Source organism: Ptychodera flava, chromosome 10 (genome assembly GCF_041260155.1).
Source record: "Ptychodera flava strain L36383 chromosome 10, AS_Pfla_20210202, whole genome shotgun sequence".
NCBI classification, from domain to species: Eukaryota; Metazoa; Hemichordata; class Enteropneusta; family Ptychoderidae; genus Ptychodera; species Ptychodera flava.
The window spans coordinates 996569-1016361 of NC_091937.1; the positions used below are offsets into that span (position 1 = coordinate 996569).

Consider the following 19793-nt stretch of genomic DNA (forward strand, 5'->3'; position numbering starts at 1 on the left):
TGAAATGCAGACTTGGGGTTAAAGTACCTCATGAAAACAGTATAGAGAAAAACTTTTAAAGGTGAAAACCAGTAACCGACGAAGTACGTCACAGAAAGAAGAACACTGAAACACAGTTCCTCTGTCATGTCGGTGGAGCGACTGTGATTGAAACAAGAAATATTTTACCAACCGTAAACGATTGGTACAAAATCTTTTCTCTTTCTCTAGCCACCGGATTTCTCAGGAAATTAAGATGTCGTGAAACTTTACAGCAACAGACAAATATGGAAATCATGTTTACCCGTGAAGATAAGGTTAAAGGTCATTCGTATAAATGCATCAGTCGTGCCACCGTGTAGGATACTGGCAGTAGTTGCTAGACAATTGCCTCTCTGAAGTGTGAATGACCGCATTATGGAACGTTCCAGTTTGTTCAATTGTTCAATAACTATCCGAACCTTAACACTCTGCTTTGCAAATGACATTGAAGAGTATTGAACACAATCACGATATGCTCGGAGCGGCAGTGGGCTTCAAACGCAAATAATTGTTGGCTACAGAATTTCTGCTCTGTTCCGCAGCCGACTGTTCCACAAGTAAATTTTCAATTTACCGAACTTGTCATAAGACAAGGTTTCACCGTATCGAGCCATGACTTGTACAAATACTGTTGGATGACCAATATCATCAATACATTTTCAAAGATAACCATAAGTATTTCAATGCACGTCTGCTATACAAAATCATTCTCAAAGTCGTTTTCGAAAGTTGAGATTTCTAGCACCCTCGACCTGATGTCCCTCTATGCTCTTCATAAAACTAAAGTTGATTTATACAGCAAATGGATTTACACACGTAGATAATTAAGCACTGTACTTCATTTTACTAAAAAAAGTTACCAATAAAACAAATATAAAAAAGTTGATTTACATTTTTTCTTTAAACCACACTCCCTACATCACAGAATTGTTGTCAGAGCTCTGTCTTTATTTCTGCGAACATCTAAACCAGTTCTGAATTTATACTTTGCAGTTTCAGGTTTGAGTGGTGTAAAGTTTTGTACTTTTTCGACAGCGGTAACATTTTATATTCGCCCCTGGGTAATTTTTTTCAACCTCGCCATACCTCCAAAGCACACATAAACCCACCTAACAAGAACCTAAACAATGCATTGCCTACACCAGAATGCGAACACACAGACTTTCTCTCGAGAGCCCTAGATGCGTATGCCGCAAACGAGGTAGACTTGGTTCAAGTCTGTGATTTGTGAATGTTTGAGTGGAGTGAACGCAATGATTTGTATTTTGTTTTCATGTGAAACGCGCGAGTGAGTGGACGCGATGAGTGGGGTGAACGCTATACAGGAGAGTTTCACCCGGAATCACAGCAGAATCCAGCAGAAACTAACTCACTACTCAAAGGTAACGCATTCAATCGCTGGGAAAACCTGGCCTGGGCTATCAAAGTCCGATTAGGATTGTACGAAATAGGAGAGACACAAGAGAAACTATTATAAATGATTTTATTTTTTTTTAATTCACCGACTTGAACCAAGTCTACCAACGAGGCTGTTCATGCAAAAAGTTGTTCGTGTGTTGTTTTTTAGCGGGCAGGCAAATTTCAAAACTGATCATCGGGCGGGGAGAAAAAGTCATTAATTACAGATGGCGAGGAGGAAATTTTGGTTTTTACAGTAAGGGGCGGGGAGAAATTTTCCGGCAGTTGGTCCCGAAAAATAGGTTTCAGTGCCAAATTAACACCAGCTTTCTTTGCCCTTTCTTGAAAAAAAATGTAATGTAGTAAATAAAAGTGGGCGGGAGTCACGGTCAGTGGTGGGGAAGGCAGTGGGGAGCTCGAACTGTTGTTCGGAGTGGGCAGACCATAGTTACTTGAGGGCAGTGGCATTGAAATTCAGTGGGAGGGCATAATTTCCGTATGTGCAAGTGGGAGGACAGTTCCGAACAGCTCTACTTTTGCCATCCAAATTTTAAGTCAAGGTCAAAAATATGTAAAATCAGTATATCAGCCTTCAGCATGTTTTGTGACGATTTTGTAAATTACGAAGTGATTTCTGGCATCTTGGTTTGGAAATCAATATTAGACATGCAAAAACATGACCTTGGTCTACGTTAGAAGAGGACACCTTCACATTATGCAAATCATTCTTGATCACTATCGATTTTTATCTATCGACTTCAAACAATGGAAGCAAAGACTGGTTGGTTCTGCGGAACCTAATGGTAACGTCCATTGTATATTTAGGTACATTGCGACTGGGATGGGCTAACACATCCAGTGGGCTATGTGATAATTGTGACCTTGTGGTTTAAGTCAGATAACCGTCGCCCCTCGGAGTTTCTGGTCGAGAATAGCCTCGGCCTACGGCCTCGGGCCATTCTCAACCAGAAATTCTCGGTGTTGGAGGTTCTATATTATTGAATTCCTTTCTCCACTATTCTGAAACACCGATCATCTGCTGTCAACCAAATAATACCAAAGAGTCCACAATGATCTTTCTCACGAGTGAACATGATACTAGTCAATAATTACAGTCGAATAGAGGCTGAGACTGCAGTACGTGCCATAGATTTAGTATTTGAGACCAAATTCCATGTCGAGTTTGTTTTTTGTCACAAGAAAATGAAACAGCATGAACAAGGTTGATTAAGGTCAAAAGGCTAAGAAAGGTTTCCGTTTTCCTCTTCCTGCTGTTCTCTGTTAAGATTTCGAATGTTTCAACGGGAGCAGACTGTTACATTGAATGCCATCGTAATTTCTTGCTTACCATAGGCGAATGTTGCAGTCTTATCGTTATACATACTATTTATGATACTGCCATAATATTAAAATATGCTAACAGAAAGATGCCAAAATTCCGCAATTTTGTTTTAATTTTTATGAAGCAGTCTTCTAAAACATTTTATGCAATCCCGGTGCGAAGGCTAACTTTGGTGGTTGCCAGTCACTTCTTTCCATCAAGCCAGATGATCTCAAACCAATTCCCTGAAGAACGAAAGCTACCGTTGCCAAGCCAACCAATTTCCCGACGAGCGAGTTCCCAGAAGTCAACTGAACTTTCTGTATATGTCTTCTCCGATCCGCACTCAAAGAAATACCAAGATTCACCTCGGGCAATTCCCCTGTAGAGGAGTTTTTTATGATTGCATCTACACTACTAGTAACGAGGAAACGAGCATTCTACCATGTACAATCCGCTTGCTATACTTCTAAGATGTGATTCGAAAGTTTGCAATTTTGAGTATTAGGTTTGTTTCACATAATTATATTATCCATTAATAGGAAAAACAACAATATGCTCATCAATTTGTAATTCAATTTTAAGACTCGTTCATTTTGAAGCTATAATTACGTCTCAAATAAAATCGCATACCTAAGATAATGCACCGCATAACATATTTTCAAGCCTGCTGCACATGTTGGATGGGATGTGTAAATAAATCGCTGATACAAGAGGGTTGCGAAAGCATGAAAATTCTGAGTATGATTTTCTCAACTCTCAATTTTCGATATGTCATTTTGACATTTGCGCTAGTGAGTACTCACTGCAAGCAAATGTTCTTCACAACAAGATCGCTGAATAGAATATTACTGATAGCGTATCAACCAGAGTCCCTCTATGGTGGATAGAGGGCCTGTGTATCAACCAACCAACTGCGGATAGGACACACTTCAAGTTAGTAAATTGTAACACAGTAGTGTATGGATGGATTGTGATCGAAACGAAGATTTACAAGCGCCAGAAAAAGAACCTGAACCCAAGTTAACTTTACAGACAAAAAAGTATTTAGACATTTGTTGATGCACTGAGAACAATTAACCATGAGAACAAAGTAACTGACTGACCGAAGAAACAAGGACTCAAAATGAAAGAAACATTACAAAAACATTTATACTTGTATTTTTCATGACTGTAGCTGGTCTTTAGACTTTGAATAAGCTTTTGAGTGACACATTGGCATTTGCTGCAATTTTATTGGGTGATATCTTGTAGTGTGTAGGGTAATCTCTTATCTCTGGATCCTATTTTCTATTTTAAACTGAGTTGCTTCGTCAACTGTGTATAAGAAATTGTGCTACTGTAAAACACTTGTATGGCTTCACTGACTCACATGGGGCATTAGTCACCTACAAAGACAAGATGACAGGAAATGTTGTGCTCATCATCGAACATTAGTTAAAGTCGCGTGTGAACTATTTGTGTTTCCGAGCCGCATGGTCAAGTCTGAGGTACCTCTGCGGTAACGTTAAGTTTTCCATAGAAATTGTTAAGCATTTTAAGGGTTTGAACAGAGTTTTTGTTCTGAAAGTGTGTTCGACTCCTGCCGTCGGGAGGTGGATCAGTACGATTATTGTTACCATGGAGTAATATTTATAGTTTTGAAGTACGGTTTTACTATTTTATATGTAGACCCCGATATTTGACACAATATAGTAATATACAGAAGTTGTTTGTTACATTATATGACTGTGTGTTGGTTCCTCATTTCATGCCCCATGCTCTGTAGCCCTGCGTACAAGTCTTTGCATGTGTGCTCCCAGCATTATATGGCCTCTTACCACAGCCCTGCAATGGTCTATGAAGAGAACTGAGGTCTCTGCGACCTGGAGCTGGACCGCAATGAAAAAAACGGTCTTTTTGGCCGAAATTCTGCTCTATTGGGGCAAAATCCTTTCCCTGCCTACCTTTACCTCCTAACCAATCCCAGAAAAGATGCGATTGACTTCTCCTAACGTCCAAAACCGCTCATTTTCTGAAACATAACGTACTCGACAAGTTGTTTACCCATGGAGATCCCCATTTTGAATCTCGCTACAGAGACCCCAGTTATCTCCACAGACCGTTGCAGGGCTGTGGTGGAGGCCGTATAACGCCAGGAACACACAGACCTGTACTCAGGGCTACATGCTCTGTTGCTGCTCTAGACAGGTTAACGCCAGTCTCGGACTTGTTGGCCCTGCTAGAGAAATAAATTTGGCTGAGCTTCGGTCGGTCATTATTCTGCCGTCTTGAAACATCGGTTACACAAGCAACATTTCGGTGAAATTCCAAAGTCAATTTTGTTTTCCATAACTCAATACAAACTTTTATAAAATTTGACCCCCCTTCAATCATTGATTGTAAAATTTGACCCCCCTAAAAAGCGGTTTTGTAGAAGTCAACCCCCCTGATTTCCACCGACCCCCCTCCCTGTAAAAAACGAATGCTCCCTCAAAGGTGACCACTCTGTAAGGGTGACCATGATATAAATTTCACAGTGTGACCATGATATCAATTTCACAGTGTAACCATAACATAAATTTAGATACCTATTCAGATCATTATTTGTGTACCAAATTTCCAAGCAAGAAGGCACAAGTTTTCTGAGGCAGAAGAACAAAGTTCCATCTGCAACTCACAATACATCTTTACTCTAAATATCAAAGTATACTTTGATACATGAATGAATAAATACAGTCTAAGATATCTCAGTGCTTGATTATAAATATGACTCCTTGTTGTCATACACACTCAACAATGAGTGTTAAATCTCACAGCAGGGATCCCAACTATTACAAAAACCCTCAATAAAACTTTAGCCAAAGTAAAGCACACCCTTTTTGTAGCTAGGGGTGCACCATTATATATCCTATTATAGGGCGAGGGCGGGGGTCAGGAAGATTGATGAAGTAGCATTATTTCTTTAACATGATCGAGTACAATATATAGTTAAGTTACGCAATTGGAAGGTTTTACTCGACTAGCAATACCAGTGCACATGATTTTGAAAATGTTTTTGCATGGTTACTTTCAACCCTTTGAGCCCCAAAGTCAATTTTTGTCGCCTATATCAAAATATACACAAGTCAACTTTTTTCTAAATTTTGCTAAAATTTTGATAAAAATCTGAAGCCAATAAAATGTGATGTTCATTTGATCCAAAATTGTCAAAAAAATTACGGAAAAATTCAAAAAATACCGCAATTACACGGTGTCGCTCAAATTTGATCAGAATTGGTACATACCAGTGATCAACAATAAGTGTTGTTTCTATCTGTTCAGTGCAGGAAAATTATACATTGATGTTAAAACAATTTCTGCACAGTACAACCAGTAAAACAATAAGAAATATTTAAACCAGAAAAACAAGAATGACAAAAGTAAATAAGGTCTGAAACTTTAGGTACTGAAGGTCAACTTTAGCAACATGCATAGCAGAGAATCTTTCAACCATGGATGTACAAAAATAGACATCCATGGTTTCAGCAGGTCTGTTAATATGTCACAGTTCATAAACAATGACAGGAAATGACCAATTAGCTGTTTCAGTTACTGCTACCACTCCCAAACATTATAGGTACCCTGCATACAAATAGGTTAAAGGTCAAAATCCTCTTATTCAGATGTGTGGGCTGATTCAGTTACTGCAACCACTCCTGCACATTAGCAGGATTTCCCTTTTTCTTACCTCATTTGCACATTTTTGACACTGATGTGTTCATTTGAACAAATTCACATCTCAACCCCTGCATCTACCTGTACACAAAATACTGAGACAGTAGCTTTGGCAGTATGGGAGCCTTTGTGTGTGACGGACATACATCCGCACATACATACCCACAAATACACAGACATACAGACGCCACCGACTCATCATATAAGCTCTTTTTGGTATTTATATATAAAACCAATTATTACACCTCACTCATTTAGCGTGCACTGCCATTGGTTCAACATGACTCACGTGACATGTAAAAGAACGTGATGATGCCCTCTGCGAACGTGATGATGCCCTCTGCGAACGTGATGATGCCCTCTGCATTTGATATTACATGGATGACGTCAGTTTACTTACTGCGCCACCTTTCTGCGCGTAACAAATTGTCGTTCGCTTGTAGGCCTACTTCCAGTCGGCAACTATGGCAGCGAAACGTCATGCAGAGCTGTCACCGGCACAGTTAGACGATATTTTGATGCAAGTAAACAGCAAACGAACGAAAATAGCAACAAGGAATGCAATTTCTGTGTTCAGCGACTATGCAAGCAACAAATTTGGATACGCCACCAAGGAGATCGGCAAACTTTCAGCGGCAACCTTACACTTGGCACTGACAACATTTTACGCTGAGGTCCGGACTCATGCAGAAAGGCGAACTGTACTCGAAGAAGTTTGTTCGGTGTAATAAAAATAATAACACATGAGAGCTAGGGCAAGATCACGATTTTTTGCCTGCCCTCGGACTGGTGGTCATGATCGAAATATTGATGATGCCCTCGCCTACGGCTCGGGCATCATCAATATTTCGATCATGACCACCATCCCTTGGGCAGGCAGTAAATCGTGATCTTGCCCTCGCTCTCATGTGTTATTATTTAAATATGAGCTAAAAATTGGTAAAATGTTGCAAACAATAATTTTGGTGGGAAAAATTGCAGCGCTCAAAGGGTTAATCAAACTTTGCATGACGGACTTTAACTCTTACAGCATGGAATATACATAATATCTGCATGTGTATCAAAGATATCATTGTCAGTAATCTGTGACTATTAAGACAAAAGGAAAATAATTGCATGTGGTGTAGCTGATAGTTTGCAATTGTAGTAATATTTCAGGAAATACCCAATACAATATGACCCAACACTTTTCGCCATGTGTAAGTGGTTCGAAATTTGAAATAAAAAAATTGTTAAAATTGACCTTTGAACTCGAGTCGCAAGATAAATTAATGAATGTACAGATATTACAGTTGAATATTGGTCAATGATTTTTATTTGTAAGAGTCTGATCAAAATATATCTACTGGGTAGAAATACTAAAGAAACATCTCTTCATATCAAAGGAGAATCTTGACAGTGGTGGCAGTTTGGACTTTTTGAAATGATTCCACATAAAATGGAGATAAACCTTATCATGGCTCAGGGAGATTATGGCATATCTTGCTGTAATGTTGCCAATAAGTTCTCTGGCCATAGAAATGATGGGCTATGCTTGAAAAGTGATATAGAAGATTGCTGTCTGATAAAAGTCTCTTTCCAGAATGGCTTGATTCATTTCAACCTGAGATAGCTGACCTGAAAAAAAAAATGAAAGTCTACATGAACTGTTTGTACACCATGGGCGATATATATTTTATATATAAATTTTTACATCAATATTATATATACGTCATTGGCAACTTGACTAAAACATGAAACACCGACTGTTGTAACATCAACAGTTCATTATTTATGAGTAATTATTTTATTATTTATGAGTAATTATTTTATCTTGACTGTTACGCTGATAAACTTAGTACTATTATTCACTTCAACTGGATTGATAGTACAGTAGGGCAGTAGTAGGGGCAATATACTGAATGCTGAAATGGTGTCACTGATGATGACTTGTCAGAGAGAGAGAGAGAGAGAGAGAGAGAGAGAGAGAGAGAGAGAGAGTTGTAGGCAGACAATGTTACATCCAATTCGCTATAACCAATGGCTTTTGGAAAAAAATACCGCAATTATACGGTGTCGCTCACATTTGATCAGAATTGGTACATACCAGTATGGGTACCAAAGATCAACAATAAATGTTGTTTCTATTTGTTCAGTGCAGGAAAATTCTACTTTGATGTTATGACAATGATTTCTGCACAGTACAACCAGAAAAAATACAAGAAATATTTAAGCCAGAAAAAAAGTTGACAAAAGTTGGACACGCTGCTACAGAGAAATATTTTGATCAAAAAAGGGCAAAAATTGTCCTTAAAAAAAATATTGAAATTTCACCACATTTTTTGCAAACTGCTTCTCAGCTTATCAAAAGATGATCTGCAAAATTTCGTGAAATCTATCAGCAATATAAATCACTGGGCCATATGTATGTTGTAGGTACAGCACGCAACCTTATTTGCGCAAGTGATATGGATGTACATTGTATCCTCAGACAGCGTTGAACTAAAATAATTATAAATCTGAAAATTTATTCAGAAAAAAAATTAGCACAGCTTTTCTCATTTGGAAAAATGTTTTTTTTTTATAAATTTACAATGGCAAAAAAATGTTCACAATTTCATTGTGACCACCCCCTCCCAAGATCTAATGGTCCTTCCCTTAGTTTGAGCAGGTCTGTTAATATTTAACAGTTCATAAACAATGACTCAAGCTCAGTGGAGTAGCATGCTGGCATGCCTCCACTCCTGTGAACATTTGCAGAATTTCCCTTTTTCTTACCTCATTTGCACATTTTTGACATTGATGTGTTCATTTGAACAACGTCACATCTCAACCCCTGCATCTACCTGTACACCAAATGCTGAGACGGTAGCTTTGGCGGTATGGGAGCCTTTGTGTGTGATGGACATACATCCGCACATACATACCCACATACATACACACAGACGCCATCGACTCACCATATAAGCTCTTTTTGGTATTTATATTAACACCAAATATGAGCTAAAAATATACAAATTTAGGGGTTTCCTAACACTTTGAGCAGAAAATTTATCTGATAACATCCCTCGGGGCTTTATACCAAATTACAAAGCTATCAAACAAGTAATTTTGAGAACAAGTTTTCTTGACCAAAAATGAAAATATTGTCTTAAAAATACAAATTTGTATATTTCAGGACAATTTCCACATATCTAACTACTGTCATCTCTGTACGTCTGTGTACCAAATATAAAAGCTGTCTGTCCAGGGGTTTTAGAAAGAAAATACTGTTTAAGATTTTTGACCAAAAATGACAAAATTGCTCCAAAATAGTAATTTTCCCAATTTTGTCATAATTTTAACAAATTAGAAGAGTAACACCCTCGCAAAGATCTAACCCAAATTTGAGAGCGATTGGGCTGGCGGTTTCAGAGAAGAAGAATTTTTACTGAAAATGAGAAAAATCACCAAAAAATTCAGCAAAAATACAAAATTAAGGATAACTTCACAATATTCATAAAACAGTATAAGGTTCACCTAAGGTACTTGCACACAAATTTTCAAAGCAATCAAAACAGCGGTTCTCAAGATACCTGTAAATAACATAGCTATCAACATTTGTAAAATTTCAACTTAATCTGGTATTCAAGTTTCCGCGAATTTGTTTACCTTAAATAAAATTCATTGATCAAAGTGAGACTTTAGGTTCTGAAGTTTTGATATGGATGGACATACAAACGTACATAATTTTGACAGACATTTTTCCATCCAATATTGATAATTTCCATAGCCATATTCAAAATCTCAAAACAGATGCAAATATAAATCATCCTGAATTAATAATATGGCTTTACACGCACACATTCTGCAATGGCTTGTACCACTGTCCAGTGGATGGGTGACTGTAAAGGTGATGGTGTACTGTATTGGCTTGTACCACTGTCCAGTGGATGGGTGACTGTAAAGGTGATGGTGTACTGTATTGGCTTGTACCACTGTCCAGTGGATGGGTGACTGTAAAGGTGATGGTGTACTGTATTGGCTTGTACCACTGTCCAGTGGATGGGTGACTGTAAAGGTGATGGTGTACTGTATTGGCTTGTACCACTGTCCAGTGGATGGGTGACTGTAAAGGTGATGGTGTACTGTATTGGCTTGTACCACTGTCCAGTGGATGGGTGACTGTAAAGGTGATGGTGTACTGTATTGGCTTGTACCACTGTCCAGTGGATGGGTGACTGTAAAGGTGATGGTGTACTGTATTGGCTTGTACCACTGTCCAGTGGATGGGTGACTGTAAAGGTGATGGTGTACTGTATTGGCTTGTACCACTGTCTAGTGGATGGGTGACTGTAAAGGTGATGGTGTACTGTATTGGCTTGTACCACTGTCCAGTGGATGGGTGACTGTAAAGGTGATGGTGTACTGTATTGCTTGTACCACTGTCTAGTGGATGGGTGACTGTAAAGGTGATGGTGTACTTTATTGGCTTGTACCACTGTCCAGTGGATGGTGACTGTAAAGGTGATGGTGTACTGTATTGGCTTGTACCACTGTCTAGTGGATGGGTGACTGTAAAGGTGATGGTGTACTGTATTGGCTTGTACCACTGTCCAGTGGAGGGTGACTGTAAAGGTGACGGTGTACTGTATTGGCTTGGTACCACTGTCTAGTGGATGGGTAACTGTAAAGGTGATGGTGTACTGTATTGGCTTGTACCACTGTCTAGTGGATGGGTGACTGTAAAGGTGATGGTGTACTGTATTGGCTTGTACCACTGTCCAGTGGATGGGTGACTGTAAAGGTGATGGTGTACTGTATTGGCTTGTACCACTGTCTAGTGGATGGGTGACTGTAAAGGTGATGGTGTACTGTATTGGCTTGTACCACTGTCTAGTGGATGGGTGACTGTAAAGGTGATGGTGTACTGTGTTGGCTTGGTACCACTGTCCAGTGGATGGGTGACTGTAAAGGTGATGGTGTATTTTCGCAGCTTGTACAAGTGTCCAGCGGACAGGTGACCATAAAGCTGATGCTTACCTTGAAATGACTATTTGTTCTTTGAGATTTTGGCAAATGATTGTTATTAGTGAACAGTAATAGTAGTATCTGAAGGCAATGTTCATATGGTAACATGATACTTTGCACTGCTGAGTCTTTTAACCATTCAGCCAATAATCTGAAAAACAAAAACCATTTTTACATAGTTGCACAAAAAGATTGTAATTAATGACTGAGATATGCACTCAGTGTGGCAGTTTTCAGATGACCTTTGTTTTCGGATATTTAATGACATGGCGTTCGTTGTACTCACTTCGCTCTGTATTCAGGGCTCCCCCTTAGTCACCAAAATGATTAGCCAACTGATTAGCCAAATCAAAAATTCTGTAGCCACTTTGAGCAACTTTTAGCCAGTTTATTATCTCAAGCGTGGCAATTACAGCTTTCTCAGCATTCAGGAGTTCCTAATTTTACAAATCAAGATGTTTTGTATAATGTTCCTGATCGTTTTTTACATTAAAGAAATATTTGTTCAGTTTTTATTGAATAATCTGTGTTTATATGACATTTCCAGGATAGAAATACTTTTTCATTTCAGATGGTAAACTTTTACCACCAGAAATAAAATAAGGTATCAATTGAATTATAAAAATCTGGTAGCAAAGTGAAGTGTATATTACAACAGGTACAGAACATTTCCGCGGCATTCATTTAGTGTTCACAGTATGATAGCTTGTCATAAGCTACAGGCCTGTCATGCGGCAAATTTATGCAGTCTTCCATAACCAAAATGTTTTAGCCACAAGAATAAAAAAATGGTGCAGAAGAAAACATTAAGTAGCACACTGGCAGTGTAGATACAATTGGCCCCGGTGTTACTTGTATGTCATAGTTGTGATCAAGCAGGCTTAATAGCATTTTGAGTATGAGTATTTTTCTTGAGACCAAAGGGTTTGGCCAAACACAACTCTTGTAAAACAAGATACAATGCTCACTGTTTGAGAATATACATCGTTTTAATGATTATGGTAACATTTTAGCACAGATATATTTTCATTTGATATTTTGATATCATCAAGAAATGTCTGGTGATGTTCACTTCTACATCATTAATCTGGTGGAATCTGCAAAAATGTTAAAATCATTCGGCATTACATAATTTCTTGTATAAGTTATGGCAGTTTGAAATAGACCGAATTAACAATTTTAATGAATTGTTGCTTTAATGTTTACATGCAAAATTGCAATTCACGAACGTGATGATTTGACAATGGATATGCTTACTGCAGTTACTGTTGACAATTTCCCTTTGATGACTCTTAATAAAATTTAATTTAAAAGTTATAGTCAAGCTGAATGCCATTTAAATTGGAAGGCACCAAAATTACCTTTTACCTATTGGACCACCCTAGGTGGCTCTTTTAAACCATAATTTGTACACTTAAGGGGTCTTCATGCATGAAATCACATGATGAGATGACCTAGACTTGACCTTTCAGAAAACCTGTGTTTTTCTCCTCTTCCTTTGTATTATTACTCCGTTTGTGAAATTTCCCTTTTAAAATATGTTTTTTACTATCTATATGAGTAGTTGCAGGCCAAATTTGATTCTAGCAAAGTAGGTAAAACTTCTGATAGACTGAGGTTTACTGAAAGGACGAACAGGACTCACGGAGGCAAAGCAAAGCCTCTGTGTACTGCAGACGGAACAGCAACAATGTTTGTTTTACGTACCAGGGAATTTGTAACTTTGTAGAAAGGCGAGTGAAGTGTTTCAATACATTGCAACTTTGTATGAAGGAGGGTAAGGTGGTGTTCAAAAAAAAATGGTGAGGGGGGGGGCCCTGGAGGAATCGCGATTGAAATCTTATTTGTTTTCAGATCCCCCTCAATACCCTCAAAAATTTTCAAGTCCCCCCCCCCCCATATTACCATATAGCCGCATATTTATTAGGAATGCACGCAGAGTAAAAAGAAACATGTAATGTGTCATTCTGAACGCAGATGTTCAACACTATCTCTTATCAGCAGGTTGTAGAGCCGTATACCTAGGGCAAGTTCGTAAATTAATTCATTTTTAAATGCATCTGTGGACTTTTTGGATTTCTCAGTCTAAGCCGACTTGAGTTTATCCGACTCTGGCCAGTTCAATGGCGCCAGCTGAAAAGCACACGAAATGACAATCATGAGAGAGTATGAAAATTGTGTATTCCTAGCTACGTTTAACCAAATTGTGAAAAAATAAGCATAGTGACCTACTGAATTTTTTTTTCAAAAGTACAAGACAAATACAACTTAGATGCCACTTATGTTTTACAAAATTGACAATACTAGAAGGTTAAAATATTCCATGAAATTAATTTTTTAATCTCAGAAATTTTGGGTGTAATAATGGCAAATTTGATAAAAAAATAAATGATTCCATTTAGTCACACATTTTTCCATTTAAACAAGTCATCGTTGATGACACAGTCCCCACTTGTTAATGGGTACTTTGATTACATGTCCTAAGAGGATAGAGTCCTCTTCATTAATTGAGACATGCCCAAGTTTTGGCTAAGGACACGAAAAAATTGTAACAAAATGGCTGCCATGCAGCCATATTGGATCATATCAAGAAACAAATTGACATACATATGTATGACAAAGGTTAATGTCCTTGTACCAACTTTGAATAAAATCAGTTAAGATATGCCTTAGAGTATTATGGCCCTCGACAGGAAAAAATCGTAATAAAATGGCGGCAAGGCAGCCATATTGGATCGTATCACATAACAAATTGACATGCATATGTATGACATTAGTCAATCTCCTTGTACCAACTTTGAATAAAATCCGTTGAAACATGTCTGAGTTATTGCTTTGTACATGAAAATATCGTAATAAAATGGCTGCCTAGCGGCCATATTGGATCGTATCACATAACAAATTGACGTACATATGTAAGACATAGGTCAATGTCCTTGTACCAACTTTGAATAAAATCGGTTGAGATTTGCCTGAGTTATGCCTCTGCATATGAAAAAATCGTAATAAAATGGCCACACAGCAGCCATATTGGATTGTATCACAAAACAAATTGACATGCATATCTATGACATTGGTCAATGTCCTTGTACCAACTTTGAATAAATCGGTTAAAACATGTCTGAGTTATGGCACTGTATATGAAAATATTGTAAATAAAATGGCCGCCTGGCGGCCATATTGGATCGTATCACAAAACAAATCGACATGCATATCTATGACATTGGTCAATGTCCTTGTACCAACTTTGAATAAAATCGGTTGAAACATGTCTGAGTTATGGCTCTGTACATGAAAAATCGTAATAAAATGGCCGCCTGGCGGCCATATTGGATCGTATCACAAAACAAAATGACGTGCATATGTATGACATTGGTCAATGTCCTTGTACCAACTTTGAATAAAATCGGTTGCAACATGTCTGAGATCTGGCTCTGTACATGAAAAATCGTAATAAAATGGCCGCCTGGCGGCCATATTGGATCGTATCACAAAACAAATTGACGTGCATATCTATGACATTGTCAATGTCCTTGTACCAACTTTGGATAAAATCGGTTGAAACATGTCTGAGTTATGGCTCTGTACATGAAAAAATCGTAATAAAATGGCCGCCTGGCGGCCATATTGGATAGTATCACAAAACAAAATGACGTGCATATCTATGACATTGGTCAATGTCATTGTACCAACTTTGAATAAAATCGGTTGAAACATGTCTGAGTTATGGCTCTGTACATGAAAAAATCGTAATAAAATGGCCGCCTGGCGGCCATATTGGATCGTACCACAAAACAAATCGACGTGCATCTGTATGACATATGAAGTAATCCTTGTACCAAGTTTGAATGAAATCGCTTCTTGCATCTCTGAGATATCTGCGTGAACGGACGGACGGACGGACGGACGCACACACGCACGCACGGACGCACACATGCACGGACATGACCAAACCTATAAGTCCCCCGGACGGTGTCCGTGGGGACTAATTAGAGTGTTTACTGTTCAAAGTTTTACTTTTGTGTTATTGGTACAATGAGATGTGAAAATTTCATTCACAGCTTGAACTTGAAATGAATGTTTTTATATATTGATGTTAAGTGATTTTAGAAAAACTGTGCCTTTCATCGTACATTTGTATAAGATCAAGTATGGTGACCCCATCTTTTTTCTCTAATATTTGATTATTCTCATATGCCAGAATTCAAAAATCCATAGTAACTGTTAGTCCCCTAGTCTTCTATGTGTTGCTCTCTGGCTGGATCTTGTGTACAAGTAGATGTATGTTTCACTGTCAATTGAGTGTCCTATGACCGAAACTCTTCTTAAACTACATCAGAGTCAGAGCTACATGTATCACTGTCACTGCAAGTATGTAGTAGCAGGGCAGTAGTTGTATTAACTTTTTATTTTGACAATATTTTTGTTCAGTTTATACAATTGCGTTCTTGTTCTACTCCCTACAGCATGTTGAGCTGTCAAATATTCAGCTTGCCAACACAGCCTATGTGTACCGTGCATTTTTATCATTCAATTATCACCAATATTTAGACAAATGGGCTTTGTTGACAAACTGAATATTGTGTTTTTCAGCATGCTGTAGAGAGACACCAAGAAACTGTGTTTGATACATTGCATAGAAATATTGAAAAATTATCAACAGTTGCAGCTCCTGCCCCATTACAAGGCCAACTTGTTTTACGAAAATTTAATGGCATTCATACATTTTTAGGTTTTTTTGAGATTAAAGACATAAAATGTGACAAAACAGTTCTAGATTTTGTTTAATTATTACTAACATTAGAACCATTGGACGACATCAAAATGTTGGGAGTCAAAATATTTTCAGGTCCTCCCCCTATAGGCAGAGCAAAACTTTCAAGTCCCCCCTCGACTACCCCAAAGATTTTCGAATCACCCCCGAATTCCTCCAGCCCCTCCCCCGCTCACCATTTTTTTTGAATGCGGCCTAAACTGTTTCAACATCTTAGCTGTATTTTTTTGTTGAGGTTGCACCAGGGCAGTAAAAATTCATTAGCCACTATGTTCGCCAAACTGGAATTTTTGTAGCCATTTTAAACTTTCTTTCGCATTTGGCTAATTGGCGATCGGTAGCGGGAGCCCTGGTATTTAGAGCATTTTACAAGTCATCCATGTGACAGCATATTAAGTCTGGTGACGCTGCTGTCCCGTTTTGGATAGATTTTTTTTCAGTAGAAGCTACAAACAAGTCGAAATATAGTTGCGTCGTCCATGGATTAAACGTAACTAATTTATTACGAAATATTTACATGCAGATACACGATTTGAAATCTCAAAATATCAATATTTAGCCCCCATAATCACATTCCAAATACGATGTCCGATTACTGCGATAGCAGTCCGATTACTATGCACTCAACATGGGGTCAACAATTTGGCAACTTTGACCCCGTAAATACCACATCCGTCGTGTTAACAGTTTGAGGATAAACACAATAAAGTTTCAAAAGATATGGTAATAAGATTTCGTAGTGCTTGTCATTTATGAAACGGCTTTGAGCGAAATTCACCACCGTGTCCAAAAACTGTCACACTGAGTGTACCACAAACAGATGCATTATATCCAAAGGGACTGTTTGATTTAAGTTATGATTTTTCTCATGCCCATTTGTCTGGTTTGGTACACTACCAAAACATGGTTACAGAGCCAGCCAAAATAGTTTCACAGATTGACAAGGTACAAAATTTTGGACAAAGTACTGAAAAAATTGAGACAAAAGTACCAATGATTAGTTGCCCTATCTGCTTTCATGGTCTTTGAAACCTATACATACAAGGTCAGCTCTCCTAGTTACAATGATGACATAGGACCACATTAATCCTTTCTTTAATTAAGATGTTTGATCATTAGATTACATTCAAAAGGTTGTTCACAGGAGATCAGCCACAGTAATATTGTTTACATTGTCTCCTTACCAAATTACACCACGTGACAAAATTTGACTTCAGTGAGGACATTTTCTCTGTGATAAGCTGCATTACTGATGCAAAATTTTATGATACTGCCCATGTACTCGCACCTATAGTTCAAATAATTGACAAGTTCATTCAAATTTTGCACCAAGTACAAAGGATTCAATATTTCTATAAGGCCATTGAACTTGATAATGGCTTTGGCTGTGGTCCTTCTAAAGCCCTTTGGTTTGGCTAATGACAGATCAAGTGGTAAAAAGTTTTGGTTTGGCAAAGGAAAGTTCTAGTTTGATAAGTACATTTGATTTGTCCTGGCCAAACTGGTAGGCATATCAAAAAGACAGAGAAAAAACTAAATAACAGTCAGTCTCATTTTCATAGGGCTGAGTAATCATTAAATGAAACATGTATATTTTTCAGAACACAAATCTTACCCTTTATTTTGTTTACCAATACAGCTCTGAAATAGAATCTTCACAATACTGTATGACATCAAGGACTGTTGATGGCTGTCATCAAACTGATAGTGTGGTCCAACGAATTGATGTAAAGCTGTGTTTGGCGTTGCCATATTTGTAATAAGTTTAGTATCAGTGTTCATTAACCAAATCTGAAATGTGATCCAAGAGATCTGGTTATAGAAAAATCTCAGTGATTAGAAGAGGTTGTTTGAAATATGCACGAAAGTCATATGGGAGCATATGACCAATGTGAATGCATAAAGTCACATAGGCATAACTTTTACACCTTTATGCTTTTAAAGGGACAAAGTGGCCCATTTTTTCATGAATTTTGTTTGATACGAGATACGACTTATATTGTCTCATATGTTGGAAGATACAGATTGAATAGGGTGACGATGCATATATTCGACCCTGATTTTAGACAAATTAAATGAAACCATGGCGAAAATGAATTAATGGTCATGACCATTAATTAATTTTCACCATGGTTTCATGTATGCTGTCTAAAACCTGGGTCGAATATATGCATGGTCACCAATTCAATCAGTATCTATCAACATATGAGATAATATAAGTCGTATCTTGTATCAAACAAAATTCATGAAAAAATAGTGACAACATCACTGTTCGCTCCCATATAGTTATCAAAACAAGTCAACAATTGTATGAAACATGGACATACATATACAGACAGACTGACATACACAGACTGGCACAGAGTGATGACATTGACCCCAAGTGTGCCTTGGCCCATGGAGAGTGATAAAGATATAACAACTGTTGAATGTAATGATAAAATAGTTACTGTAAATATAGGCCTACAGGCACTGAGGGTAAATATGTTACAGCAATTTGATTAGTTTCTTTTCCTTTTCTACTTCTGTGATAATCTTTAAGTTTAAAACAATCAATCTGCAAGGCAGTATATGTATTGACAAATATGTTATCTTTTACAAGCACACAGTAAACTGTTCTTGATTTTTCATTTACAATATTTGACATAGACTGAAATACATAACATGCAACCAATGTTTACACTTTGCCCATACACCAGATACATGGAGAAATTTCAACATACAATCATCAACTCAGAAACCCTACAGGGAAAAGTAAACATTGTTTTCTTCCAGAACAGCTGGTGCATCCACATCTGGAACAACTTACAAACTTAACCAATTACACAAGGATGATGACACAAGAGATAAAGTTAAACTGTGGTGAACTTGACTATTCCTTTCAAATCCTTACCTAACTTGACATCTTAAACTAAAATACACTGCATGGTTAATTGCGCACAAAAATACATCGGGGTGGACCATTTGATAAGGGACGGTGTCTGGAAGATCGGTGAGGTACATTATCTTTTTTATCCGATCCATTGTACATTCTTTTTTCCCCACTCTCCCACCTTTCTTTTTGTCAAACCTTCTCTGGCTGAATTTTTTATTGGCATTTGTTTGGAATTTTTTCAAAATCTGCCAGGATTTTTTTACCGCATTTCAACACCAAATACAGTTTACCATATCAAATGCTTATTAATCACCACATTATATACTCTTAGTTCCAGTAGGTATAAAATTACCAAAAAAAATCTTAAAAATACAAAATGAAAGATATCCCAGTAAAACTGACAGTTTCGCAAAGTTGCCCAAAAAATTCAAAATTCCGGATTTCAACTTAATTTCAATATATCTTATTAACAAAAACCCTAAGAACCGGTTTACTAAATATCAAAGCAATCAGACTGGTAAATTTTGAGAAACAAATTTTTTGACCAAAAATGAGAAAAATTGCCCCCAAAATACAAAATTGCAGATTTCATCCTAATTTTGAATATATCTAATTAACATAAACCCTAGGAATCTGTACACTAGATATCAAAGCTACCAGATCAGAAGTTTTAGGAGAAAAAATTTTTGACCAAAAAAGGCAAAAATTGCCCCAAAAAT

At 37.6% G+C, this 19793-nt stretch overlaps 1 protein-coding gene across 2 annotated transcripts in view; it reads right to left on the bottom strand.

Moving 5' to 3' along the window:
* Nucleotides 1–7733: 7733 nt before the first annotated feature.
* Nucleotides 7734–19793, bottom strand: part of LOC139141703 (E3 ubiquitin-protein ligase E3D-like) — a 67319-nt gene continuing 55259 nt past the window's right edge. For both annotated transcript variants that reach the window (XM_070711304.1, XM_070711303.1), the window contains exons 7-9: nt 17815–17990; nt 11438–11576; nt 7734–8053 (exon numbers count right to left, since the gene is read on the bottom strand). In XM_070711304.1, the coding sequence (XP_070567405.1) occupies nt 8030–8053; nt 11438–11576; nt 17815–17990 (339 nt within the window). In that variant the 3' untranslated portion in view covers nt 7734–8029. The remainder of the gene's footprint in view (nt 8054–11437; nt 11577–17814; nt 17991–19793) is intronic.